The following is a 27,207-nucleotide window of genomic DNA, read 5'->3' on the forward strand; positions in this document are numbered from 1 at the left end:
GCTGGCTGGCTTGTGTGGGCCCACTCATGCCCTTCATCAACCCCATATTCATATAGCCACCCTCCCCGTGTTCCTTCTTCCATCAGCCTAAGCCCAGAAAAAATGAAACACAGAACTTTATTTGGGACTTCAGTGGATAGAGATAATCGACACATTTCAATTCAGCTCCTGCCTTTCTCAAGGCTATTGTCTCCATCAGAGGAGAGGACCTGAGGTCCCTTCCTCCTTCCCAGGACATCTCTTGGGGTTTTATTCTCTTTCCCAGTCAGCAGCCAAGGGGAGTAGCCCTTACAGGGAAGTGTCAGGGCACTTTTAAGAGGTGGCATTTGTCAGCCAAGACAGCATTTTTTTAATTTTTACTGAACCTCAGTTTAAGGAAGAGAGTTCCTGGTGGGGTTTCTACTCTATCCCTTCACCACCCCCACCCCAGGTCCTACATGAAGCCAGCTGGCTCTCTGGGGAAATCTGCACTGTAATATCAGTTTACTTCTTATTGGCCCTTTGATAGCAGATCAGGGGCTTTGTGATGCTCTTGACCTGTGACTCCTTTAAAAACCTCAAATCGAAAAAAAAAAGGATATATTCTCCTCCTGTCGACTTCTCTGTGAGTGAAAGGGCACTGAGCAACGGGTCGGTTTGGGAAACAATGGCCTTGACTACTGAGTAGTGTTTAGTCCTGAGTGTGCAGGGGGTGTTCCTAAAGCTTAAAGTCGTTCTGGGGCCGGTTGTTTCTGGTTGGGCAAGGCAGCAGCCTCGCAGCCCAGCCGGAGTGAGGGGAAGGGGTGGGGCTGTGCCAGAAGCAGGGGGCGCGGGGCTCCTCTGCTCACCCCCTACATGAGACGCGCACTTCGCCCCACATCTCCATCCCATTCCGGGGGAGGTGGGGCGATGCGGGCGGGGGGAACCGGGCGAAGGGCTGCCAGCTCCAGCGGGCCCCGGCTGCCAGCCAGCCCAAGGGGAGCCCGCCCCCTAGGGGAGGGCGTAGCAAGTGCAGGCTCCTCGGTGCCCCTGCCCCGGCCCCGCCCTGGCACCTGGAGCAGGCAGGTGAGGCCGCTGCCGGGGTCCCCCGGAACCGAAGGGACTCCTTGGGCGTCCTCGGGGACAATCACAGAAAACGATCTTCCGGAAGAAGCTGGACAGGAGGACTTCTTGGACAAACCCGGGGGTTCTTTCTGGAGATGGGGTCGCGGAGACACCCACCGTTTTCTACCAGGATTCAGGAGGGCGGGGCGAGGAGGAAGTGGACTAGGTGACCACGTCCGACGACCTTGCCGTCGGGAGTGGGGGTGGGGTGGGAACACGGACGTGGAGAGACCAAGTTTCAGGACAGCCAGATTCAGCTCCGGAAGTGGCCAAAGCCGGCCCCCCCGATACAGACAATACAGGATTTGGGGGGGGGGTGCCCGAGGCGTTACCACCCGCCCCCAGTCCTTGGCCCCCGCAGCACAGGCAGAACCGTGCTCTGGCTGGGCCCTCCCGGCCGCCATCCCACGGTCACCGGATCCCTGAGCACCCCCCTCCGTTCTCTCTTTGATCCTGCAGGGACACCCCCGCCCCAGGTGTCCAGCGGAGCTTGCAGCGCTCCGGCCCCTGGGGATCGATCGGCGAGCTGGCGACGCGCCGCCGCGGCTCCGGAGCCACCGCCCCCTCCCCCGCCGCGGCTACGCAGGACGCGGCCTCGGAGCAGCGTCCTGGCGGTTGCGGGCCGCGGCCGGACCCGGCTCCAGGCCAGCCGCGAAGGCGGAGACCGACCGGCTCCTTCCGATCGCTCCGGCCTCGCCACTACAGGGTTGGCTGGGACGAAGAGGGGGAGGAGAGCGAGCCCAGCTTCCCTGGCCGCGGCGCTCGGCACCCCACCCCCGCTCCTCCTCCGTCGCCAGCTACCCACTCCTGCGCGCGCTTAACCCTCAGCGCGCCGCGAGGCCGGGACGGGGGCGCGCACTGGGCTGGGGGGAGGGTGGGGTAGCAGTTACGCTTCGGCTGACTACTACTTCGGGGTGCGCCTGGAGATTTTAATTTTATTCCGAGGTTTGCTGCAGCAGCTCTTGGTTGGAAAAAGGAAAGAAAGAAATCTGCCGTGTGTGTGGGCCCCGCAGGGTTTGGGGGGCGCAACGAAAGCACCCGGGAGCAAAACGCAGGGGCGAGTGTGAGTGGGGAGAACCTCGTAGGCACAGGAGACCTGAGGGGAGTCCTTGGGCAAACGAACCCCAAATGAAGAACACAGCGCACAGAGGCCGTTTTGTGTGCTCGGCGGCGGCGGCAGGCGGTGGAAGCTACACCAAAGATCATATTTGAAATATGGATCCTGGGGGCGCCTATCTCCAGGCGGGCGGGAGCCCTGCGACCGAGCTTGGGATCGGGGCTGAGTGGGCTTCTCCTAGCGAACCTGGGAAGCTGCCTTGACGTTGGGAGGGGGTGGACCAGCCGACGTCGTAGAAAACGACGCGTCCCGCTTTGGCGCTGGCGGCCCCCGCGTACCGCAATGCGGAGACGCGGCCCTGCGGCGGTCAATGTGGCCCCAAGGCTTGCCCCAAGGGGCCACAACCTTGCAGCGTGCCAGATCCGTTCCCCGACCGTTCACCTTGCCTGGCCCTCCCACTTGGAACCCCAGCTCCAGCTGTAGCCGAGCGGCTCTCTGCAGACGGACGCGGGGGCGTCAAGGGCTTCACCACCGAAATGAAAGCCGACCCTTGGCGGGCCATGCGACAAAGAGCAGAAACATGGGTGTGGGGCCTCAGAGGGCGGAGGGGCGCCCTTAGAGACAAAGTCATCCCTCGGAGAAGGTGCACGGGGCAGCCTTCCGGCTCCCACACAGCCTCCCTGCTCTCCTCACCGCCATCAATAACAACACCCCCACACACATACACAGCCCCACCAGGCCAGCTCCCCCAAAGCCAGCGCTAAAATGCAAAATTGCTTATGTCAGAGCTGAAGTCAAAGACAAGTTCCCCTATTAAGAACAGAAGAGAGAAATGAACTCTAGTCAATACCTGGGCAGATTTTGTAGACGTTGCTAGTAAATTCTCCCTCAGCTACTCAAAATCCACCTCAGGGGTTCTAAAAAGTCACACTAACTAGAGGGCTTTCTTAGTGGGGGACTAGCTGGGGAAGTCACAGGCGGCCCCTTCCGGGCAGAGCCCAGACCTGGGCTCCGTGGGCGGGTAGTGGCATCTCCTGGCAGAGAGCGTCCATTCAGAGTTTCTTTAAGAAGTCGTTTGTTTCCCTCAGTTGACATGGGTCAGGCCCCTTGGGGATCCGAATTGTCAATGACCACCCTCGGGTCCAGGGCCGTTAAATTTTTCCAGGCTGCTCCAGGGTCTGCTCTTCCAGCCCTCTGCCCTCGGGGTGGGAGCCTGAGCTCCTCAAGAAAGCACCGCTCCTCTCTTGGGGCCCTTGAGGGCCCCTAGGGGCCCCAGCCCGAGGTGGCACCCAGAAGACTTCTGCCCTTCAGGGGAACCAAGGTGTGCGATCTGCCTCCGGCTGGAAGGGGGCAGCATCAAAAGCGCAGGCCGACGACCCTTCTCCGGGGTTCCCCGTGGGCTCGGGATATCCCGGCTCGGAGGCAGGGGCCCCAGCTGAAGGCTCTGGGAATCCCGTATTTAGAGCTCCATTTGTCTGTTACTCCCTCGAAGGGGCCAAGACGGGGCGGGATGGTAGGGGAGATCCCACGGGAGATTTTCCAGGAGGGGCTTGCAGTGCACACCGGGGGAGCTTCGAGGGCTCACGGTTCCCCACCCCTCAGTTTCTGTCCCTTCCTTCTCCCTGCAGCCCATTCACAGCCCGGAGGACCTGAGCTTCGCCCCACAACCCGCTGGCAGATGAGCGGTGGTCTAGGGCCGGTCTGCGAGACAAGGCTCCGGCTCGGGGAGTCGGCCTCTCTCCACGTTGGCCCACCCACCGCCAGGACGAAAGAAACAACCACGCGAGTTCCCGGGTTCGGCTTGCCTATTTCGGTCACTTTTCAAACCGGGAGCGGGGGCGGCCGGGGACTCCCGGGGCTTCCGAGGAGCTTCTGGGCGTCCCCTCCCGAAGTGTTGGGGAGACTGCGGCTGCTCGCACGGTCACACCGGCAGCTCCAGAAAAGACCCGCCGTGTTGGCCGGTGGGAGCCACCCATCCTCCCCAACTCGGCAGCAGAGCCAGCTCGGCTGCTGCGCAAATTCGCCGTCGGGGCACCGGGTGCCATCGCGTGGCCCCCGAGATCCCGAGCGGGGGCCCCGGAGGGGCGCGGGCAGGGCGAGCTGAGCCGTTGCCCGCGGAGTCCGACGCCCTGCCGGCGCGAAGGCTGTAGCGGCCGCTCGCCCTCCCTCGGCGCCCCCCTGCCCGGGACGCCTCGGAAACACCCATTGGAAAAAATTTTCGGGGGGGTTTCTAGCGAGGGGGCGGACGGAGTGTCGGGAAGCTCGGACCCTCCCTGGACGAAGGGACTGTCCTGGACGAGGTCGCTCCAGATCTCCCGACAGACTGACATTGCCGGCGGCGTGGCAGTTTGGTAGGCTCAGTTCGGAAGAGGGACTGTCGCGCTGACAGCGTTTCCTCCGCCAACTTCAGGGACCCTGCCCCTTCTACGGTCAAGTTGTCCCACACGAGTGCTCCTCGCCTTGGACATGAGGGTTAGGAAAGAGCTCAAAACCCAACAGGAGGAGGAAAACCTTTCCCTGCGTCCCTCTGCCAGCTTCTATAAACCCAGAGAGCCCCCTTTCCCCAGTACTACAGGAAGGCTTCGCCCCCACCCAGGCAGGCGCGCCCCCCAACACCTTCTGGGGAAATCTTGTGTTTGTGCCTCAAGCTTGTCAGAGGGCAGTCTCTGCAGACCGAGCCCCTCTCTGGGGCAGCCAGAAAGGGATCCCCGCGCCGCCCCCCAACCCCTCCAGGCTTTGGCAGCGGCCGCCAAGACAGCAGAAGCCGCCCAGACACGGGAGCTGAGAGGTGGTGGTGAAATGGTGGAGTCCATGTGTGCGTCCTGAAACACCAGACCATTTCCAAGCTTCTCCTGGATTCCTGGGAGAAAAGGAGCCCAAAGCGGGCTTTGGGGGGTTCGCTTCCGCACCCCGCCCCTCCCCCCGCCCGCTCGAGCCCCGGCGCAGTCCCCATCCAGCATTCCGGGACTTGTGTCAGGGCGGGAGCGGAGACCCGGATGGCTCTTTGCCCGCCCCCCTCGCTCGTTCCACTCTCGCTCGGCTTTTGCTCCTTTCCTTTCTTCCACGGACGCTCAGCCAAGAGATTGCGCAAGCTTCCTGCTGCCGGTCCTTCAAGGGCCCGGAGCCGGGGGCCCGGGCACACCCCCGGGTAGGCGCACCCCCGCCCCTATCACTCGGGTCGCCCTGCCCCCTCCCCAGCACCCCCCCTTCTCACTCCGACCCCACAGAGCTCGCGGCCCCGCGGGCGGCGCCCTCGGGAGGCCGCGTGGGGCGCAGCAGCTCCCCCAGCCGGACGCCGGAGCTGCACGCCGGAACGCGCCGTCTCGCCGCCGGAGGTGCTAAACTTCACACTCGGCGGCTTCTCCGGCCAGGTCGGGAGGGCCTCGGCTCGGCCGCGGCTGCCGGCCGGGGACCAGGGAGCGCGAATTCGTAACCAGCGCTTGGCTCCTCGGCCATTCCATTCACCTCCCTTTCGTGCGGCCCCGCTGTGCCCTGTTCAGTTTCAACCCTTTCTTGGCCTTCCCTGCCTTCTCTTTTCGAAGCCCTTCCCGGGACCCCACCAAGTCCTCTCGGGCCCCCAAGTAGACCTGGACATCCTCTTCGTCCTCCTTTGTCCTCCCTGCCTCACGCCGTGTTGGCCGCGGGGTGGGGGTGGAGGGTTGCTGCTGGAAACCCGACCTCCCGCCCGCGCCCCGCCAAAGACAGTGCTGAGGGTAAAGTAGGAGCCCAGCAGGATTCGGGGAGGGATCGAGAACACTTTGGTAGGGTTCTTGAGCTCTAGGGCCCCAGGCTGGCTGCTCCTCTATTCTCTTTCTCCTCTCGGCGCTCTTCTCCTTGGCGATCCTTTGCACCCAGTCCTCTCCTCCCTATCTCTCTTCCATTCCTCGCCTTCCTAAATGCCCTCAGCCTCGTGGGGCGGGGCGGGGCGGGGCGGGGCGGCGGGACCCGGGGGCGGGGGGAGGGGGGGTCCACGAGCTGCCCCGGCTCCGATTCCGCCCCCTGCCGGCGACCCCCTGGGAGTCTGCACATGACGCAATTCGGTGCAAATGGAAACTGCAGTGGATGCTCCCGTGGCCCCCGGCAGGGGTCCCTGGGCAGTGCACGCTGAGAATGAGAGGCGAAGGGGGCAGGCCAAAGCGCTAGGCCGTAGGCGAGGGGTCGCAGCCAGACCCTCGCGGCCCCGCCAGGCTCTTTACCCCCGCCTCGGCCCCCTGCCGACACACCTCTCTCCGGCCCGGTCCCGTTCCCTCTCTCCAACGTCCCTCTCCCAGGCTCTACGATCCCTCCCCCTGCACCTCCCCGACGCCCTCCTCCTCCTGGCCCCCTCCCGCGCCCTTCCTCCACCACCCCCCCGCCCCGCCCGCCGCCCAGGCCCCGGGCCTCCGGTAGGCCGGGCTGCGCCAATCCCGGCCGCGGCCCGCCCCCTGACGCCGAGCAAGGCCCGGCGAGGCCCCGCCCGCTGACGTCCGGATTTGCATGAGTTCTTGTGCAGCCGCGGCCCGGGCTCAGTTGTCTCAGCGAGCGCGAGCCGGGAGCCGGGGCGGGCGCGGGCAGCGGCGGGCGGCCGGGCTGTGCAGGACGAGCGGCGGCAGCGGCGGCGGCGGCGGCGGCGGCGGCGCGGGCGGCAGGGGCTCCTCGGCCGGGCCGGCAGCGGGGCGCCGGCGGGAGCCAGCAGTGTCTGCAGCCGCGCCGGCCGCCCGCGCCCCGGCGCGCTCGGGTTCGGCCATGGAGCTGCCAGCTGTTGGCGAGCACGTCTTCGCGGTGGAGAGCATCGAGAAGAAGCGGATCCGCAAGGTAGGGCGGCGCGGGGGCGGCGGCGAGGCGGCGGGGGAGCGGCAGCCGGAGCAGCCCGCGGGGAGGCGGGGAGGGGGGTGGGGAGGCTGCGGGCCGGAGCCGGGGATCCCGCGGAAGCTGATGGAGTGCTGTCTCTTCCCCCCCTCAGGGCAGAGTGGAGTATCTGGTGAAATGGAGAGGCTGGTCCCCCAAGTAAGTAGCGGCCGAGGGGCGGGAGAGCCTGGTGCCGAGGCGCGGGGCTCCCGGGCTCCGGACCAGCCGGGCTGGTGGGGTGGTGGGGGGAGCGGACGGGAGGCGGGGTGGAGGTGGGGTGGAGGGAGGAGGGGGTGGGGAAGTCGGTGGCAGGCACTGGGGAAGCCGAGCCGCCGAGCCCGAGCCCGGCGCCCTGTGTTGTACTCCGCTCTCCGGGAAATGCCATCACTAATTTATGCACTAAAAGGAGCCGGAGGAGCTGGAGAGACGCGGGGCCGAGCCGGGGAGGCCGGCGGAGGGAGGGAGGGCGCAGGCACTGACTGATGTGCAGCAGAAAATGGCTCCTTTCCCCTTTCCCTCCACCGAACGGCTCCATATTGCAAAACCAAAAAAAAAAAAAAAATTAAAAAGCGACGAAAATGCAATTGTGTGCCTCTTCCCTCCTAGTGGTGCAGGGAGAGGAAGAAAAAAGGCAGAAAATGTTGGGAACTGTCACTGCGGCGCTTTTGGTGGGGATTTTTTTTTTTTTAATTTGAAATGCGAAGGCACCGGATGGAGACAGACGCGCAGGCACACGCACACACACTCACACACTCACACACACACACAGAGGCATATTTTTGTGTTGCTGAGTATTTGGGGGTTGCTTGCCCGTGACAGCGGGCTCCAGAGCCGTGAGGGGGTGTGGAGGGGGGCCGCGTGGCTGACGGTGATCGGATTAGGGGTCAAATAGAGAATGGCTGAAGCCCTCGCGGAGACTCGGGGCTGGGGAGAGGAGGAGGGGACTGCGACTTTGCATTTTGGCTGCTTTGCACGCAGGATTCCTGGTGAGCAAAGTGGCTTTGGAACATGTCGCAGTAACATGCTTAAAATTCTTGACAACTGCAAAATAAACTGCTAGTTTCATTTTCCTTACCCCTCCCCTTTCTTCCTGCCCTTGTGTGTTTATTTTGACTTGGGAGGGTGTATTAGGGACCGTGTCAGGCCTGCAGAAATTTACTCTCCACCCCCCACATCCACAGCTAAATAGCTTTCAGTTCATGAAGACAGAGTAGGGCCTTATGTCATTCCCCACCTGGAGGCCACAAAGCTGGCTCGGTTTTTTTTTTTTTTTTACGCCGTGTCCCCCTCCCTTTTCCCTTGCAAGATATAACACGTGGGAACCCGAGGAGAACATCCTGGATCCCCGGCTGCTGATCGCCTTCCAGAACAGGTGAGCGTCCCCCAAGCACCCGCCGCCGGCAGCCGTGACCGTATATGGGAATGGGAGAGTGGGCCAACGCTGCAACAGGACAGGGGGAAAGGGCCGGGACGGGGGCTGGCAGGAGTCCCCTCCCCCGGGTCTGAACAGGCACGACTGGGGCCTCGGCTCCTCTAACCAACGTCCTTGGCGGTTGCTGCAGCTTGGGGTGGGGGCGGGGCAGGCCCGGAGAAGGAGAGGCTTGTGTTTGGGGGAACTGCGGGAAGGGCGCTTGCGGGTGGCCCTACAGCTGCGCGGAGAACTTGGGGCTGCGCCTCGGTTCTCTGCCGGCCCCCCCTCCTGTGGCTACTTTGGAGCCCCACCCCCGGAGCCTAGGTGTTGCTTTCCTGCTGCCACTGGCCGCTTGGCACGGGCACCTCTCGGGGCAGCTCCAAGGGAGCTGGCATTGTGAAACCTCCGGACGTCACAGAACTGAACTTAACCTGTTGGGGACTGGAGAAAAGTTTACAAGACCTTAAGCCGCCACCCTCACCCCCCAGGGAGCTTGGGGTCGACAGGGGGCAGATTCTGTCTGGCGCTGCGTGCCCTTCACACCTCCCAGTAGGCTACTTGGTGGGTCTGGCCCACATTCTCAGGGCAGGGGGAGTTTGGCCCACCGGTTGTGGGGTGGGCACTGCCTGGTGGTGGAGGGGTGGCTTCTGACGAGGGGTTCGTCGCGCGCACAGATGCTTGTCACGCTGCAGCTGCTGCAGCTGGATTCACCACCGGTGGCTGTGGTTCTCTGTTTCGGGAGGACAGAAGGGGGAAGGGCGATCGAGGAGGGGCGGAGCAGCAGGAGCCCGCGGAGCTGGGCCACACCGCGGCCTTCCATCCCCCCTCCCCTTTTTATTTTGCATTATTTCCTGTGGAGCGTTTGCCTCTAAAACTGTAAACTCTAGCCCCTTGGAAGGAGAGACCATCAGGGAAGTTGCTCTCCTGACGCAGGAGGGCGCCGAGAAGGGATCCTGCCCGGGTTCCACCTGGGAGTTCACCAGCCTGTAACCATGTCAGCGGCTGATGCCATGTTGCATAATGGATCCCCGAAGATTTAAAACGCAGGCTGTTGCAATGCCATGCAACTTTGGAATCAGGCCCCAGCCGGGGCCCCCAGGCATGACAGAACTCCTCTGGGTTAGCCCAAGGGTAGAGGGGTGCCTAAGGTCTGGAATGGGCTGGAACTTTGGCCTACGCTGGAGAGGCACTCGCTTCTGCCATGGAGGGTTGGGCAGTGCTAGGACCACCCTCCCAACCTCGGATCATCCTCCACAGGCTGCCAGCGAAAGCCTGACAGCTGTATTGACCAGCACCACCGCCCACGGGCTTTTATTAATAATTTGGAAATCAAGGGAAGCTGGGAACCCGGGCTCGTCGAGTAGGCGGTGCTTCTGTGCGTCTCCCCGCCCAGCAGCTCCGCCCCAGCCGTACCAGAGCTGGTTCACCTGGTGGCTGCGAACCTGGCCAGGCCCTGGCCTCGGTGTGCTGCCCCCGCCCCCAGCCCCTAATTGGCTCATTTGCCGCTGTGTAAACAAGGGCGCAGCCCCTCCCCCTGTTTAGTGCCTGGCCTTTAAGAAAACGAGTCCTCCCTTCTGCCGGCGGCACTCGTCATCTGAATCTTAATGAGGTCATTAGCATCCCGTGCCTCTGACGGGGAGGCACCCGGTTGACGCTCACCTCATTTGGACTTGTTTTCATCCCTTGGACCCCCGAGCTCACTGCGTTTTGTGCAGGGCCACGGGCCCAAGGCTGTGGGCACCAGTGCCAAGCTGCCCAGTGTCAAGCTGCGGGCAAAGATTCAAGGCTGTGGGGGGCCCCATTTCAGGTATGGACATCTGAGGTGGGGGAGCCCTTCGGAGAGGGCCCCTTGGGCAGATAAGGGTTGGTGCTGGGGTAAAGTGGAACTCTGGAACTGGACCGAGGCGTCCAACTGACGGTAGAGGCAACCTTCTGCCCTGAGCCCTTGTTCCCTCTGGTTCTTGCTGGCCTCACGGCTCACCACAGTGGGGGCAGAGCAGGAGGGGAAGTGACTGAGGCTAACAGCACTGCCCTCTGTTCCCTCTCCGCAGGGAACGGCAGGAGCAGCTGATGGGATACCGGAAGAGAGGGCCGAAGCCCAAACCACTGGTGGTACAGGTGAATACACTCCCGGGCCCCAGGGCCAACCACGACTTATTCCCTTGACGTTGCCACCTGAGGTGCCTCCAGGCTTGGAAGTCGGGGGGAGTTCCTCTGAAGCACCCAATTCCACTTCATCTTGACTTCCCACACCCTTCCCCGACCTGGTATGGGCTGGAACACTCCTGATGCTGGAGGCTTGCTCTGGGGCTGGTCTGATCCCTCCTCTTACCTCCCCCTCCATTCCCACTCCGTCCCCCCAGGTACCTACTTTTGCCCGTCGTTCCAATGTGCTGACCGGACTCCAGGACTCCTCGGCTGACAACCGCGCCAAACTGGAGCTGGGCGGTCAGGGCAAGGGCCAGGGGCACCAATACGAGCTCAACAGCAAGAAGCACCACCAGTACCAGCCGCACAGCAAGGAGCGGGCGGGCAAGCCTCCACCACCAGGCAAGAGCGGTAAATACTACTACCAGCTCAACAGCAAAAAGCACCACCCCTACCAGCCGGACCCCAAAATGTATGACCTGCAGTACCAGGGCGGCCACAAGGAGGCGCCCAGCCCCACCTGCCCGGACCTAGGCTCCAAGAGCCACCCGCCCGATAAGTGGCCCCACGGCGGGGGGGCCAAGGGCTACCTGGGAGCCGTGAAGCCCCTGGCCGGTACGGCCGGGGCTCCAGGCAAGGGCTCCGAGAAGGGTCCCCCCAACGGGATGACGCCGGCCCCCAAGGAGGCAGTGACGGGCAACGGGATTGGGGGAAAGATGAAGATCGTCAAGAACAAGAACAAGAACGGCCGCATCGTGATCGTGATGAGCAAGTACATGGAGAACGGCATGCAGGCGGTGAAGATCAAGTCCGGGGAGGCAGCCGAGGGCGAGGCGCGCTCCCCCAGCCACAAGAAACGGGCTGCTGAGGAGCGTCACCCCCCAGCAGACAGGACTTTCAAAAAGGCCGCGGGGGCGGAGGAGAAGAAGGCGGAAACGCCCTCCAAGAGGAGGGAGGAGGAGGCGCCGGGGACCGGGGACCCGCAGTCCCAAGAGGCTGGCTCCCGCAAGCTCTCCCCGACCAAGGAGGCCTTCGGCGAGCAGCCTCTGCAACTCACTACCAAGCCCGACCTGCTGGCCTGGGACCCGGCCCGCAGCACACACCCGCCCTCCCACCATCACCACCACCACCACCACCACCACCATCACCACGCCGTCGACCTAAATCTCTCCCATGCGCGCAAGCGCTGCCTCTCCGAGACCCACGGCGAGCGAGAGCCCTGCAAGAAGCGTCTGACGGCGCGCAGCATCAGCACGCCCACCTGCCTGGGGGGCAGCCCCGCCGCGGAGCGCCCTGCGGACGTGCCCCCCGCTGCCGCCCTCCCGCAACCGGAGGTCATCCTGCTGGACTCGGACCTAGACGAACCCATAGACTTGCGCTGCGTCAAGACGCGCAGCGAGGCCGGGGAGCCGCCCAGCGCCCTGCAGGTGAAGCCCGAGGCGCCCGCGACCGCGGCAGTGGCTGCTGCGCCGGCAACAGCGGCCGAGAAGCCCCCGACCGAGGCCCACGAAGAACCCGAGGAGCCACTGAGCGAGTTCAAGCCCTTCTTTGGGAATATAATTATCACTGACGTCACCGCGAACTGCCTCACTGTCACGTTCAAGGAGTACGTGACGGTGTAGCCGAAGGGCGTCGGAAGAGGAAGCGCTTCACGCTCTGGGACTTAACACCTGGGGCCTGGGGGCGGACTTCTCCTCTGCAACTGCGGGAGCTCCCGGCCCGGCCCCAGCGCGAAAACGGCCGAAGCCGCGGCAACCGCGTCCCTCTGCCGGGTCTTGGCTGGAGCGCCCGGCCCACACTGGCACCTTCCACGCCGTGCCTGCGGGTCTCGCCCTCATCTGCCGCACCCCCTCCTCTCGTGGACCTCCGGGACTGACAGGGCAGCCACTCGCGGCGGTCTAAGAGTTATAGTATTATATTTTAACCGTGCTAACTTGTCAAGTGCAGACTTTACTCCCGTTTGTACGTGGTGTTATATTGAAATGTATTGTTTGAGCTCAAAAGGCCCACCACCCCCTTCGGGCTGATATATATATATTTATTTGTAGGTATTTATATATTGAAATATAAAAGCCTAGATTTATGGAGTTTCCTCTAGATCATGTTATATTCTATATCAGACGAACTATTTTCCGTTGGCCTTTCTACCCGTTCATTCAGTATTTCGGTTGATTTCATTTCCTCCCCTTCCAGGAACTGCAATACCAGTAACCTTGGTATATATTTTTTGATACTGTACACATGGATGTGTTGTTTCTATGTGCAAAACAACAAAAAAAAAAGTTTGTTAAAAGGCTAAACGAGCTCTCTAGAAACTGCTGCTACTAGAAATGTCTAAACTATAAGCTTCCAATTATTACCTGCTTGAATGTAAATATTAAATGGAGATGTTAAGGTGCACTTTCGCTGTTTGAGATTAGCTAAGAGGGGACGTCAGAGACGGGGGAGGCGGGGTGCGGGCGGCGCCTGGACCCCTCTCCGCACCCTACTTCCGCCTTAGGTCCGGCGGGGGGGTGGGGGTGGGAGGACCTATCGCATCCTGCGATAAACTTTTGCAAAAGCAAAGTGAACTGGTTTCACGAGCAGAGGCGCCCGCACCCGGGGAGTGACCCCGCTCCCCGGAAGTCGAGAGGCTTTCCAAAGGAGAGGGGAATTCCTGCGGGGGGGCTGTGCTGCCGTCGCCCCCGCTCTCAAGAGTTTTTGGGCCTTGGCTGCCCACCGCGTGGGCAAACCCGGGATCTGCAGAGTTGCACGGGGAGGGTTGCACGGGTGCTCGAGCTGCACGGAGACGTGGGTGGGGCTAACCCTCACCCTCCCCGCCAAGCCCACCCGGCACCTGCTGATTTTTGCCCCTCACCCCACAGGACGCAACACACCCTGGCGCTGGCCCTGGTGCGGCAGGGGTGTTCCTTCCTAATAATCCCTGCCCGGTAGGGCAGGTTCCGCAGGGAGGGCACCCTCCCACCCTCTCCAGCGTCCCTCGCTGCCATCGCTGGCCCCGCCCCACTGAGGAAGCTGCCGAGGCTCTTTCTCTGCCAGGCTCTCTCCCCGGAAACCACCAGGCCAGAAGCCGCGACTGGAGGCGCCGCGAACGCGGCCGGGGCAGGGGGTGGGGGGCTTCCCGCGAGGTGGATGGGTTGTGGGAGGGGGGAAAGGCCTGCGAGAGCAAGGCCTTGCCGGTCCCCGCTTCCTGAGTGAGCAGGAAAATGTGGGACCCCATCTCACCCATCCTGCTTTGCTTTGGGTGGTTAGGCAGTGGCCCCTGGTTTCCCCACGCAGGAAGGGGTTAAGGGTCCCCAGGGAACGAGGGGAGTGGGCCGAACTCGAACTCCAAGGTGCCGCTCCCCCAGGCCAGGAAGCGGAGACCCAGGACTGCTGCGGCCGGCCTTGGCCAGCTTTCTGCAAACGCAGCGATCTTCCTCCTGGCTGGGGTGGCCCGAGCAGGGCCAGGGGCCACGGGACTGAGGGCCTGGTAGGCGCGAGGCTGTTGCTGGCCCCCAAGTCCGTTGCCTGCCAGCCTGGGACTGAAGAGCCTAGCCTCTGTTGGCCGCCAGAGCGGAAGAGGTCAACGCGGTTCATAATGGGGGGTGGCGGGGTGGAGAGGTGGCGAGAGAGCACAGAGTTGGGAAGGCCAGGAGAAGAGATAGAGGGCCAGGAGGGCGGGAGGCCTGAATGCGGACAGTGTGGCCAGTGTTGGCTGCAGGCCACCAAGCGGCTGGAGGTGGGGGAGGGAGCCTAGCGGGGGGGAGGGGAGGGAAGGAAGGGAAGCTCTGGGAAAAAAAAAAAAAAAAACCGTTGGGAGTTTCTAGCCCTGGCTTTTGTGAATTGCCCCTCCCACTATTCCCATCACCCCAGCCCCCTTTAGAGTGAGTTAAACGCTCCCCCTCCCCCTTCAACGTAATGAATGCCCTTTGCCACCCTGGGAGTGGAGGGAGGGGTAATCTTGACTGCTCCTGGCAAACTGCCTGCTCAGCACTAGAATTGGGCCTGTCCTTCACTGACTGGTACACAAAGGCACATGCCAGGCGTGGATTTCGTCTCCCTGTTTTTCTGGTAGAAGAGAACTAAAAAATTGGGGGTAAGCAGGGGAACCCCTTGTTCAGGTCTGCACAGGTGGTGACCTGGGAGTGATCCTTAGCCCCCAGGGGTGCCCCTCCTGCCCAGAGGGTGGCCTCTACGAAGCTGAGCCTGGGCAACAGGGGAGAGGAGGTAGAGGATGGCACTGTTGGTGAGCAGAGAAGGAAACGGCTCCACTACCATTTGCAGAAAGGTGTGGCCTGCAGGTGGTTTGAGGCCTTGAAAACTGAGCCTGGTGGTGGACCTCCTGGGGGAGATCTTCGAGCAGGATGGTCCTTGGAACAGCCTGGAACCTAAGTTCAGAAGACCAGCAAAAGGACAGAGGCAAATGGATAGGTCAGGAGGGGCAGCAAGATGCCCCACCGGCATGAGACTCAAATCAAGAGTGTCCAAGGTCCCTTCTGGCCCAGGAGGGATAGGACTCTTGTTGGCTGGGGCCCTTAAGCATCTTGTTCCAATCAGACCCCACAGAGGTCAAGTGTCCCTGTGGGATGAGAGTCTGAGGTTCTGATGGCTAAACAGCTTGTCCAGCTCACCTGGCCAGTGCCCAGTTCTGTACTGACTCTAGAATCAACCAGGTGGTCTGCTGTCACACTGCAGAGAGGTACACCAGGGCAACGCGCCCCTCCCTGACCTCTCAGACATAGATGTGTCCAAGGCTCAGGAACACTCACAGAGGGCCAGGGTTCCTGGCATCGGGACAGGGGAGGGGAGCCCAGTAACCCAGATATAAGCTCTGTTACAGATCTTTGTCACAGATGTAGGCTGCTTGTTCCTAATAGAGGGCAGAGATGTTTGTCAATGCCCAACTTTCACAAGCAAGGGGTCCTAAGCCCTCTCTTTTCCTAAACCCTTACTTTGAGCCCAAGTTCAGATGATCTGGGATCTTAACCTTGCACACTAGGAAACCCAGAGTTCTGTCTTTTCTCCAAACAAACCTTTGCGGCTGAGCCTTGAGCATAAAGCTGAAGCTGACTCCTTGCAGAGAGAGGCACTTGTGTATCCACCCATCCCTCAGAGGCTGGTCCCTCCTGCACCAGCCAGGTTCCAGATTCCAACTCTAGTCTCCCTGTAGCCTGCACCACTGCCACCAACTCAGTTTCACAAGAGCCAAGTTTCGCCCTTTGGTGTTAGCTCCATCCTTGGATCCTACCAGGGTACTTAGGAGCTAGGGTTGCCAGGCTGAGCGCATAAAAATCTAGGGTGCTCAGTTAAATTTGAATTTCAGATGGACAATGAATCATTTTTTAGTGTGTCTCATGAAATACTTGAGATATGCTAATACTAAAACAATAACAAAATGCTTTGTTTTTGTGAATTCAGATTGAACTGGGCATGCTGGAATTTGTCTGGAACCTCACTTGGATCCTGAATAGTCTACTTAGTTAGTCCCTGCCCACAGGGAAGTTTCAGTCCAATAGGAGAGAGAAACTGCTGAGAACTAAGCCACAGGGGTCCTAGTGAGTGCGGTGATTGTAGTGACATTGAGTATGTTTGGCATGACACAGAATGGTTGCTGGATGTCCAGGGGCCTTCAGCTGTGATTTAAAGGGGAAGGGAGTGGTGGAGTGAGCATGTGACAAGGCCTAGACAAGTAGTGATGGAAGACCAGACTTGGTCTCGCCATCGGTTGGCCCACCTCGGGCTTCTGAGCTGAGTGTCTTCCCCATTCCCACTCACCCCAACAACAAAGTCTAGAACATACAAGGAGGGCAGAACAGATCAATTGTAGAGCCCACTGTGCTTAGTCATGTGGGACTCTTTGTGACCCCATGGACAGTAGCCCACCAGGCTCCTCTGTCCAGGAGGATTCTCCAGGCAAGAATACTGGAGTGGGTTGCCATGCCTTCCTCCAGGGGATCTTCCCAATCCAGGGATCAAACCCAGGTCTCCTGCACTGTAGGCAGATTCTTTACCAGTTGAGCTACCAGGAAAGCAGTACCCACTCTCCCACCAAAACCTCTTCCCTTTCTATACCTCAGTTTCCTTAGCACCTTCAAAGACATGCCCTGACAGTGAGGATGAACTGGGTCGGGAAAGAGCCTTGAGCTCTTCTGGACAACTCCCCAAGTAAACACATGAGTTATTATTATTTTTTTTATCAGGGAACATTAAACATTTCATGTCAGATTCAAATGCCTTCTAATGACTTCTGGCTGAGAGCCTCAGCTTGACCGAGGAATAGATACCCAGAGATGTTTACCTCTGAACTGACTGCCATGTCTCCCTCCCCTCGCCCCATGCCCTCTATAACCCAGTGCGCGCCACCAGCCCTTTGCATTCTGCCCTCACTACCAGCTTGGTAGATAACCCATTGACCTGGAACCTCAGCCTCAGCCTCTCCAGCTTCATCCTGGTTCACCAAGGCTGGCACTGGGACAGGAGAGAGATAAGAGCTATGCCTGCATTTGTACAGAACCAAATCCTGATGCTTTTTTAATCAAGTTGCTTCTAAGGTTTCATATTATGTTTGCAGCTCATCTGAGAAGGCGAAGACTCTAAAGAGGAAATGGTACTAACAGCGGATATTCTCGGATGCAAGTATCCATTTCCTGTGGCCATAGTTCAGATGCACCCCACCCCCTGCACCCTCCTTTTCCTCTCTTCCCCTTGCAGTTGCTGTTAATAGCTAACATGGAATGAGTGCCCACCACCTGTGGGGGGGGTGTTTCAGGAGATCATCTCATTTAACTCACACAGTCTCCCATGAGGTAGGTCCCATCACTGTCCCTGTCTCACAGATGGTAAAACGAAGGCTTAGAGGCTCAAGTAACCCATCCAAGGTCAAACATCCAACAAACAGGGGAACAGGAGTTCTGGGCTAGCCTCGTCTGTCTGCAGGGGCTATGCTCCCAGCTTCCAGGGTTCTGTGGGTTCTTCAGAGGTGAGTTCAGGTCTCATCCCCTCCCTGAGGTTGTTCTAGATTATTCCAGCCTTTACCAGGGCCTGCTGTGCCTGAACTCCTGCAGTAATTACTGCACCCCCACCAACTCATCAATCAACTGCTACAGCATCCATGTGTGCACATGCCTCTGTTCTCCAACTGGACAAAGCCCTGCCCATCTGGAAGGCAGCGGACATGTCTTGGGTATTTCATGCAGTCCCACAGTGTGCTCAGTTCCTAGATAAATACCTCGGAATCAGATGCCTCGTGTGTGTATGTGTGTGTGTGTGTGTGTGTTTTGTCCTGTGTGTATGTGTTTGTGTGTGTGAGAGACAGAGATGGGACTTTCAGACAGTGATGCTGATCACTGCACTGCAAGCTATTAGCAGCAGACACAAGGAAGGCCCCCGTGCTGCCCCCAGGGGCTCAACCCCCATGACCACAGAGCTGCACAGCAGAGACTGGGGACTCAGGCTGCTCTCTTCTGCCCAGCCACCGGCGGGCGGCAGACACTTGGGCACTGAGCTGCTCCATGGGTTCCGCCGCCCCCTTACTTCTCACCTGATCCATCTGTGTGAGTTTCAGGAGACTCCAGGTAATTATGTGGTAATTGAATTTAGGGAAACCGACCCTAAGGATAATTCTGTAGTCACTTCCAGAAGACCCATGGTTTAATTTCCATATTTAGCTAGTGGTACACGTTATACGGTTCCTGATAGCACAGCAACCACCTTCATATCCTTAAATATCCTTAAGTATTTAGTTTTAACATGAGGTTCAGAATAGTACAGATATGGGCATGTTACTCCAAAACATGCAGAGTTAGCAACAAGCAGAAGACACAGTATGCACCCCTTTTAAATTTTCATATATGGTCTTCACATAAGCTGGGTGGATAAGATCTGACTGTGAAAAACTCACCAAATGCTACCTGTAATTATTATTTCACTTAATCAATGATCTGCAAGTTGTAGGGGCAAAGAGCTGCCATTACCAATGGATATCCAAGGTGTGTGTGCATGCCTGCATGAGTGTGCATGTAGGTGTGCATTTATAACCGGGGAGAGAAGTAGCGATGCAGCCTGTACCAGCAGGAACACCTCTCCTTTGCTGCCTGAACGAGGATCCCTTCAAGCGCACCCTGGAGTTTAATATTGCCAGCGACTGGCCCCGACTCCTTTCAACGTGCGCCAGGTGTAATGTAAACCTCCCTGCATTTCCTCCCTTTCCTGTTTCATCTGAGAAATTCTTCACTAATTCCATGGTATCTGGTTTCTCATTGTTTTCTCTGCTTTAGACAGCCCCTTGGGGTGGGTTTAGGAAGGTGTGCTTAATGCTCTCAGCCTTCCAAAGTGACACAAGCACTTCCCTCACGACCACTGCTATCCTCCAAAATCTTTTCCACGGGACGTCTCTGGTTGTCAGGGCAAAACAAGCCATAACGTCTTGGGGAGATGAGCAAGCACCTGTCACAAATCAGAGGATGGTCATGGGCAGTCTATACCACAGCATCCAAAAGAGAAAACAGGATAGTCATGGTCAGCTCCTTTGTAATATAGCATTAAGTTTATATTAATGTTCCAGTGGTTATAAGGTTATATTAATGGTGTGTCTTCCATTCTTTGTTGAAGTAGTGCTGTTTGGGGTTGAAGACAAGGAGGAATACAGCTAGATGGAGGAGGCCTGGGCTATTCCAGATGCAAGCAGGGGACCATACATTTTCCTGTGATTCTCTAAAGGAGGTGGGATTACAAAATCATGTGAATGTTGGGGGGTGGAGAGAGAAGAGCCTGGCAAGCAGAATCCCTCCTATGAACAACGGAAGTGAGCATCCTTATAGCCATTTCCTGCTTTGTTTTTTGTATTCCCTGCTCTCCCATCAGTGCTGAGTGGAGGGAAAGGAAGCCCTAGGCAGGGTGAGGGAGACTCAGGTCTGGCCAGATTCTCCTCAACCTTCAGTGCGTCTTCCTACCGTCTCCTCTCCTGGCATGGGAAATTATTTATGTTTGCAAATTGCTTTTGACTCACATGAGTTATTCTCCTTGCCTGCCAACAGGTCTGGGGATGGGAGAGAGTTATTGAGCCGGCAGCTGAGAAATCCAGGGGCAATGGCAGAAGGAGCACTGAGGCGGAAGTCACGAGCCTCGGGATTTGGTCCCAGCTCCATCACTGCTATGCCATTACTTCCCCTTGCCGGGCCTCAAGCTGCTCATCTGCAAAATGAGAGGGCTGGGTGATTTCTGAGTGCTGAGAGCCTTGGTGGCTCTGATATCCCCTGGGCCTGTGACCCCCGAAGAGGCACAGACAGGGTTGGCGCCAGCCCCTGGGCTGCTCCCTGATGTGGGCTCGGCAGTGCTGCTGCTGCTGCTGAGTACTGGAGGGTGGAGAGGATGCTGCCCAGCCCTGCCCCGGCAGGAAGAACTAGACAGGGCAGCGGGGCAGCCGGTAATGTTTCCTCCCTTAGCCTTTTGCTTCATGCTGGTCCTTAGTGAGGCCTGTTTCCATAGACTAGGATGAAAACAAATGTCGGCAGAGGAACCACCAGAGCGGAAAGTCCCTGTACACAACCAGAATGAGCATCCTAAACATAACCAGGGCCAGGGCAGGATCAGCTGCATGACAGGTGGATAGGGGTCACCTGGCCTTCGGGGAGGAAGGGGTTGGCCCACTGATGATGGAATCATTGGCTTCTGGAAGCCCAGAGCAGAGAGGGGTCCCGGAGTTCCTAATCCAAGTCCTTCACTCTACAGATGGAGAAGCTGAGCCTCCCAAAGCTGAGATCAAGGTGAATTATCGATGATTCTCTACCCACAAGTGGATGCGTATGTTCCAACAAGGAGTAGTGCTTCCTCCATTCATCCACCATAAAGTTGGATTTAATAATAGTAATAATTCAAAATTCAATGCCATGGCCATGACGGATTGGCTGCGTGCTGCTCTTGAGAGCCATGGTCTGGCCTCTATTCTCTGACTGTGGTTTGGGGCCTAACCCAGAGAGAAAAGAAGCCCGGGGTCTGGGCTTCTTCCAATCCAGTGACCACCAAGTGGGGATGAAGGCTGTTGTGGGCTCAGCTCTCTGAGGTGGCAAGAGACCTGCTAACCTCAGAGCTTTGAGTTGGCTCTGCCTTGGTATTTGTTCAGTCCTGGCCAAACCACAGTGAGCCTCAGCCCTGGGTCTAGAGGGGAATTTGGGGTCTGTGCACTCGCTCATGAGAGATGACCTATGGATGGGCAGAAGGCAGTCAGACAGCAAGAAGAGAAACTTTTCTGCAAATCCCTTTTCTTCTAGGGCCTGCCTTTTCTCCTAGGCCCAGAGATGAGTTCCCAGGGCCATGATATTCCACCTGAGTAGACTATAATGCCTCGAAGGTCTAGCTTCTCATCAGTTCCATATGATGAGAAGGAATGCAAAGATGCACCCAGTCTTCAGCTGTGAGTCAGTCTGGTGGCAGGTCTAAGTGGTCTTGCACACCTTTCAGTACTTTGGAGAGAAGAGGGTGATGCAGGACCAAAATCAAGGGGGGCAGAGGCAGCAGCAGGGAGAAAAGGAAACCAGAGAGGACCAGAGATAAAGAGAGAGACAGACCCAGAGGTAAGGAGACCAAAAGGACCAGGACCAAAATAACAGAGAATGAACATTAAAGAAATAGAAAGAGAGCAAGACAGAAGCAGATGAGGAGAGAAACCCATACAGATAAGGAGACACAAAAGGCTGGAAGAAATCAACTGATTGAAAAACACTGTGTTGGAAGGGATCAAAGTCAGTGTCACCAATATGGGGACAAACTGACTTGCGTTTCCTGATATGCTCCACGGAGAAGGATACAGCAACACTCCAGGGCATTTCTCCCACAAACGTAGCACCTGAATCTAACCATGTAGAAATGTCAACATCAAGGTTGAAGAACCCACAGAAAAGCAGAGGCTCTGTCCCAGCTTGTTGTTGTTGTTCAGTTGCTAAGTCGTGTCTGACTCTTTGCAACATACCAGGCTCCCGTGTCCTTCACTAGCCTGTCCCGGGTTAAAAGAGATGAAAAAGACAGGACCCCATGGACTATACAGTCCATGGAACTCTCCAGGCCAGGATATGGGAGTGGGTAGCCTTTCCCTTCTCCAGAGGATCGTCCCAACCCAGGGATGGAATCTAGGTCTCCTGCATTGTAGGTGGATTCTTTACCAGCTGAGCCACAAGGGAAGCCCAAAACACAGGACACTCAATGCAATTCATGATCCAGGTTTGGCTAATGGAAAAGGAAAAAAACTTGGCTCTAAAGAGCATGACTGAGAATATTCACAAAATTTGTCTATGGACTCTAGGTTAGAAATAATATTGGATCCATGGTAAAAGACCTGATTTTGATAACCATACACTGGTTATGTAAGAAAGTGTCCTTGTTCTTAGGAAAAACATATTAAAGTATTTAGGCATAAAAGGGTAAAGGTCTCCAACTTACTTTCAAATAGTTCAGACAAAATATGGGGGGTAGGTGGGGAGGGAGGGAGAGAGAACGATAATGCAAATGGGAAAAATGTGAATAACTGGTGAGTCTGGATAAAGAATATATGAGAGGGGCTTCCGTGGCAGTCCAGCAGTTAGGAATCTGCCTTGCAATGCAAGGGACAAGGGTTCAATCCCTGGTCAGGGAACCAAGATCCCCGGGGACAACTTCACTGCAACAAAGTCCAACACAGCCAAATAAATATTAAAAATATATATATATATGAGAGTTCCTTTACCATTCTTGCAACTTGGAGCCTCCTCTTCGGGGTTGGGGACAAGTGTTGGCTGACACCAGAGGCTCACACTGAATCTGGGAAGAACCAGATGCACCTTCCATGCGAGCGAGGCTGAGACCCAGCTCTCCAGCAGCTGAGAACATCTGGACAACTTGACCGTCCCTTTCCGCCTGCTTGAAGTCCTATTTCCCAACCCTTCACCCCCTGACCTCAACACAAATTAATGGGGGTCCAGGACAGTGGGCCCATAGCCACCAAGTCCCACAGCAGGAAGTCAAGGCGCCTCCAGCTCAGCCTGGCTACTCACACCTCACAGTAGGGCATACCGTCACTCTGTGGCCATGGGAGGAGGCAGGATCTGGCAGAAAGGGGAAGGATTAGGCCACCGGGCAAACTGGGCTCCAAGTGCCAGCCATTCTGCACTCACCGGTTCTGGGCCCTGGGGCTGGCGGCTCTGTTCCCTAGAGCTCCCCAAACCTGGCTTATTCTTACCATTTCGGTCTCCTAAATGCCACTTCTTGAGAGAAGCCTTCCCTAACCAATTATTCCATTCATTATCCTGCTTTTCTTCTTTAGGGGCTTCCCTGGCAGCTCTGACGGTAAAGAATCTGCCTGCAATGAAGGAGACTCAGGTTCAGTCTCTGAGTTGAGAAGATCCCCTGGAGAAGGGCATGGCAACCCACTCCAGTATTCTTGTCTGGAGAATTCCATGGAGAGAGGAACCTGGTGGGCTACAGTCCACGGGGTTGGGGCACAAGGAGTCATGACTGAGCGACTAACGCTTTCTTCTTTAGAGCAGGCATCCTTAGCTGAAATCTGGATTTATCTGTTCCCCTCTCCTCCCCAGTAGAGTGTAAGCACCTGGAGAGGAAATCTGTCTCTTTTACTCATTGCTCTAGTCTCAGCTTCCAGAACTTGGCAGATACACCAGAGCTATTTGTTGAAGGGAGGAAGGAGGGAAGGGAGGAAGAAGGGATGGAAGCGGGGGAGGAAATCTCTGAACCTCTCTGAGCCTCAGTTTCTTCACCAGTGAAACTGGAGGAAATTGGTGCAGGGACTGCTGAAAAGTTTGCTTGGATATAGGATTAAGAATGTCCCAGGGTAGTGTTAGACCCAAAGAGGCAGTAAGAGGCTTCAATTGTTAATATGACTGTCTCAGGCCTAATCACAGCAACCCCAACACTCTTCCACCCCTGCCCATATCATTGTTCAGACATTTGGTAATTAATTTGGCAACCTGGACCTTTCTCTTTTTGGCCATACCGAGCAGCTGGTGGGATGTTAGTTCCCCGACCAGGGACTGAACCTGGGGCCCTCTACAGTGAAGCATGTAGTTCTAACCAACCACTGGACCACCAAGGAATTCCCATACCTGGTCATTTTAATTTCATCTGGGGGAGGGTAGATTGGAAGGGGTTGGAAGGATTGGAATTATTTTGTCATAGTTTGTGTTTTAGGTTTTCTGTGTGTGTGTGTGTGATTTGATTTTATTTGATTCAGTACTATGAACTGGGCATAGAGCTACAGCCGAGATCTCCCCGCCTCTGCCCTCCGGACCTGACAAGCCAGGAGTCCTGTGAATGCTGGCAGGGTGACAGGCGAAGTGTGGGTCCAGCTCCCAGTTTCTGCATGGGCCCCAGAAACACTCAGCCATGCTTCTCAAGAAGAGATTCTTGAAGGGAAGCATCCCTGGGCCCCCAGATTGCCCTACTCATTCTGACCTGGGGATTTCCATCTTGATTTAGTTGTAGAACATGCTCGAAAAGAATCTTGCCTTCAGTTCTCTGGCTTGCCTCTCAGTAATGGAAGAGAGACAAAGCCAACTGAAAACAGGCAATAAATGTTGCCAAGTTATGAGTGAAAAAGTGAGTGAGTGAAGGAAGGAAGGAAAACCTCTGGGAGTTTTAAGTTAGTTTAGCTCATACTTTGGTTTCTTTTCTGGCACATATAAGACTCTGGAAACACTGGGAAGAGTCCAGTCTAGGCCCGACCATTGTCCCCAACCAAAGCTGGCATTATTTGGGACCAACAAGCTTGTCGAGGTGTGACTAGCATCCCAAATGAAGCTGGTTTCTCTCCCAACCTAATTAGGGCCCACGTAGAGAACCCTACTGAAATGCAAGCCCCAAGGAGACAGGAAGTAGCTCAGAAGGGGTAAGAGAAAGATTTCAGAACCATATCCACTGAAGTTTGTTTACCATTGTCTAGCTTCCCTTGTGATATCACTGAAACATGCAGATACACACTGTGCATTGCAGGGAACACACCACACAGGCCAGTTTAACTGATCAAATCTTGGCAAGTTAGCAAGTAGGGATCATGTGCCCACTCAGTAGCTTCAGTCATGTCCGACTCTTTGTGATCCCATGGACTGTAGCCAGCCAGGCTCCTCTGTCCATGGGATTTTTCAGGCAAGAACACTGAAGTGGGTTGCCATGCCCTCCTCCAGGGGATCTTCCCGACCGAAGGAACGAACCTGCGTCTCCTGTATCTCCTGCCTTGCAGGCAGATTCTTTACTGCTGCGCCACTGGCAAAGCCCCAGTAGGGACCATATTGACATTTAAAACATTAGCTGCGATCTCCTAGTCTGGTTCAGCCGCCTCTCCAGCTGCCTGGAGAAATGAAATGTGCCTCCAACTCCAGACCAGCTGAGTCTCTCGTAGACAAGCCATCTCTTTGTGTTCTCCATGCCTTGTATGAAGGGTGTGGGAATTGCCATGTTGAATGGACTGCTGACAAAGGAAGAGACCAACGTGTGACCTGTTCAATCAAATTTCCATCGTCAAGATAAGAGTGGGTGGGACTTCCCTGGTGGTCCTGTGGTTGAGAATCTGCCTCTCAATGCAGGGGACCTATGCTTGATTCCTGGTTAGGAAACTAAGATCCCACATGCTGTGGGGCAACTAAGCCTGAGCACAGCAATTAGAGAAGCTCACACACCTCAACAAAGACCCAGCACAGCCAAAAAAAAAAAGATAGAGGGGGAGAGAGAGATAAGAGTGGGCAAACGGTCAGGTCTATAAATAATGCTTTCAAGAGGGGCTCTTCCTGAACCATCTCACAGATTTGGCAGGTGTGAGCTGCCCATTTCTTTCTGTCCCAAATGCAGAGCTGGCCAGCTCTCTCCCTGGAGCTTTGGAAGCTCACCATGCAAGAGCCCCCTCTCGTCTTTCTCTACCCAGCCCTGAGCCAGGAACATAGAATCTTCTTTAGCCACGAGATGGTTCTTATCTCTCCTGCCCTGCAACCATGCCACTGCCTGGAAATTAACTCAGGTGGTGAAGAAGCCTCCTCCAGATTTCCAGTTTCTGATTAAGGTGAGGAATCTCCACCAGTGACCAAAAACATGCCCAGAAACCCAGGTCAGGGCTGTATTCTGTGTCATGCCTTGCAGGGATCCCTGTGTCTCTGCCACTCTTGACTGGTCTCTCTTACCTGCTGAACCTTAACCTCTCTCACTAGGAGGGACTGTGTCTTTGTCACCATCATTCTCCAGCACAGCATCTGGAAGGACTGGATAAATATTTACTGAATGAATGAGCTGTGTTTACAAGGTTACAAGTCACTGCTGCTTCCTCTCTCCCCGTGTCCCCCAACCGAAACTCAGAAAAGAGTAAAAATTCAGGCAGAGGCTTTCTCAGGGGCCGTCCCCTAGTACCCCCCTCCCCAAGTCAGCAGGATTTCCCACCTGCTCATGGGATGGGAGCAGAGGAGGTATCTCTTTTTCTCTCTGAATATCTAAACAATAGCCAATAGTTATTAGATTCAATCTTTGTTCTATACTCTTCTCTCTTTTATGAAAGACATTGCTTTTGTCATAGCTTGTGAGGTACTTTGTTTTCTCTCTCTGTCGGATAATTTTCATCATCAGCTTGAGTTTAGGATAAATGCCAAAAGTGACACCAGCTCCTGAGTAAACACCATTGCCTTGTGCCACATGACCTAATAACGACAATAACTCACAATTATAGATTGCTCACTGAGCCAGGCTCCAGAGGAGAGCCCTAACATGCTTTTTCTCTTTTAATCCTCACAAAAACCTGATGCAATACAAACTGTTATTACCCCCAGGAGGAAATGGATGCTTCGAGAGGTCAAGTACCTGGCCTGGGGTCACAGAGCCAGTATGCAGTGGAGCCAGGGCTTGAATCCAGGTAGCCTGGGCTTCTAACCCTCGTATCACACTGCTGCCCTCAGGAGTCTTTGCACACAAAGAGTGTCTGGCCAGGATGTCCCTCTTCAGGAATGGCAGCATAGTGACAACCATCTACACATCAGAGGCACCAGCTGTGAACTGAGATGAACCCTACAAAGTGAACCACTCCTGGGACCACAGAGTCATCACAAAGCAGGAGCTGCAAGAAGCCTTTAATAGACCTTAGGAGCCACCCCCTCACATTATAGACAGATGCAACGATGCTTGGGGGCCCACACTTCAGCTGGTAGAGCATCCAAGATCATCCAAGAGTGCTTCTGCCTATGGCCCCTGATTTGTGGTCCACTCTCAACGCAAACTGGACAAGAGACAGTTTGAGATCAGATTTGGCCTGCTCAGTTCTTGGTTCAGGCCTAACCACCCTGGCTTGTTTCACAGCTGACTCAGCCCTCTGGAGGCCCCCCAAGTTGAACATGGTTTTAGAGTAGCCTCCAAAATATGAGGCTGCTGGTTACCACATCTGCTCTACAGACCTGGCAATAAACTCTCTGCTCCTTGTGCCTGAGTTTCTTTGTAGCCTCCTCTCTTCCGCAATTGAGTGCGGACAAAGGATTTTTATTCACAAACCTCATGTCATGGTCATTCTATTTCCATGGCCACTCCATTAATTTAAATATATATATATATTTATTTATTTGGCTATGCTGGATCTTAGTTGTGGAGCGCAAAGTCTTTGATCTTCCATGCAGCATGCGGGATCTTTAGTGACAGCTTGTGAACTCTTAGTTGTGGCACCATTAACGCTAAGTTTTGGTCACATCCTCAT

At 56.5% G+C, this 27,207-nt stretch overlaps 1 protein-coding gene across 1 annotated transcript; it reads left to right on the plus strand.

The window, feature by feature from the left end:
- The first annotated feature begins 6,616 nt into the window (after positions 1–6,616).
- Positions 6,617–12,397, plus strand: CBX4 (chromobox 4). The gene is made up of 5 exons (XM_052658279.1): positions 6,617–6,934; positions 7,083–7,126; positions 8,274–8,339; positions 10,430–10,496; positions 10,742–12,397. Exons 1-5 carry the CDS (start codon positions 6,617–6,619, stop codon positions 12,146–12,148), a joined length of 1,902 nt encoding a protein of 633 aa, XP_052514239.1. The 3' UTR covers positions 12,149–12,397.
- Positions 12,398–27,207: the final 14,810 nt, after the last annotated feature.

Source organism: Budorcas taxicolor, chromosome 19 (assembly GCF_023091745.1).
Source record: "Budorcas taxicolor isolate Tak-1 chromosome 19, Takin1.1, whole genome shotgun sequence".
NCBI lineage: Eukaryota > Metazoa > Chordata > Mammalia > Artiodactyla > Bovidae > Budorcas > Budorcas taxicolor.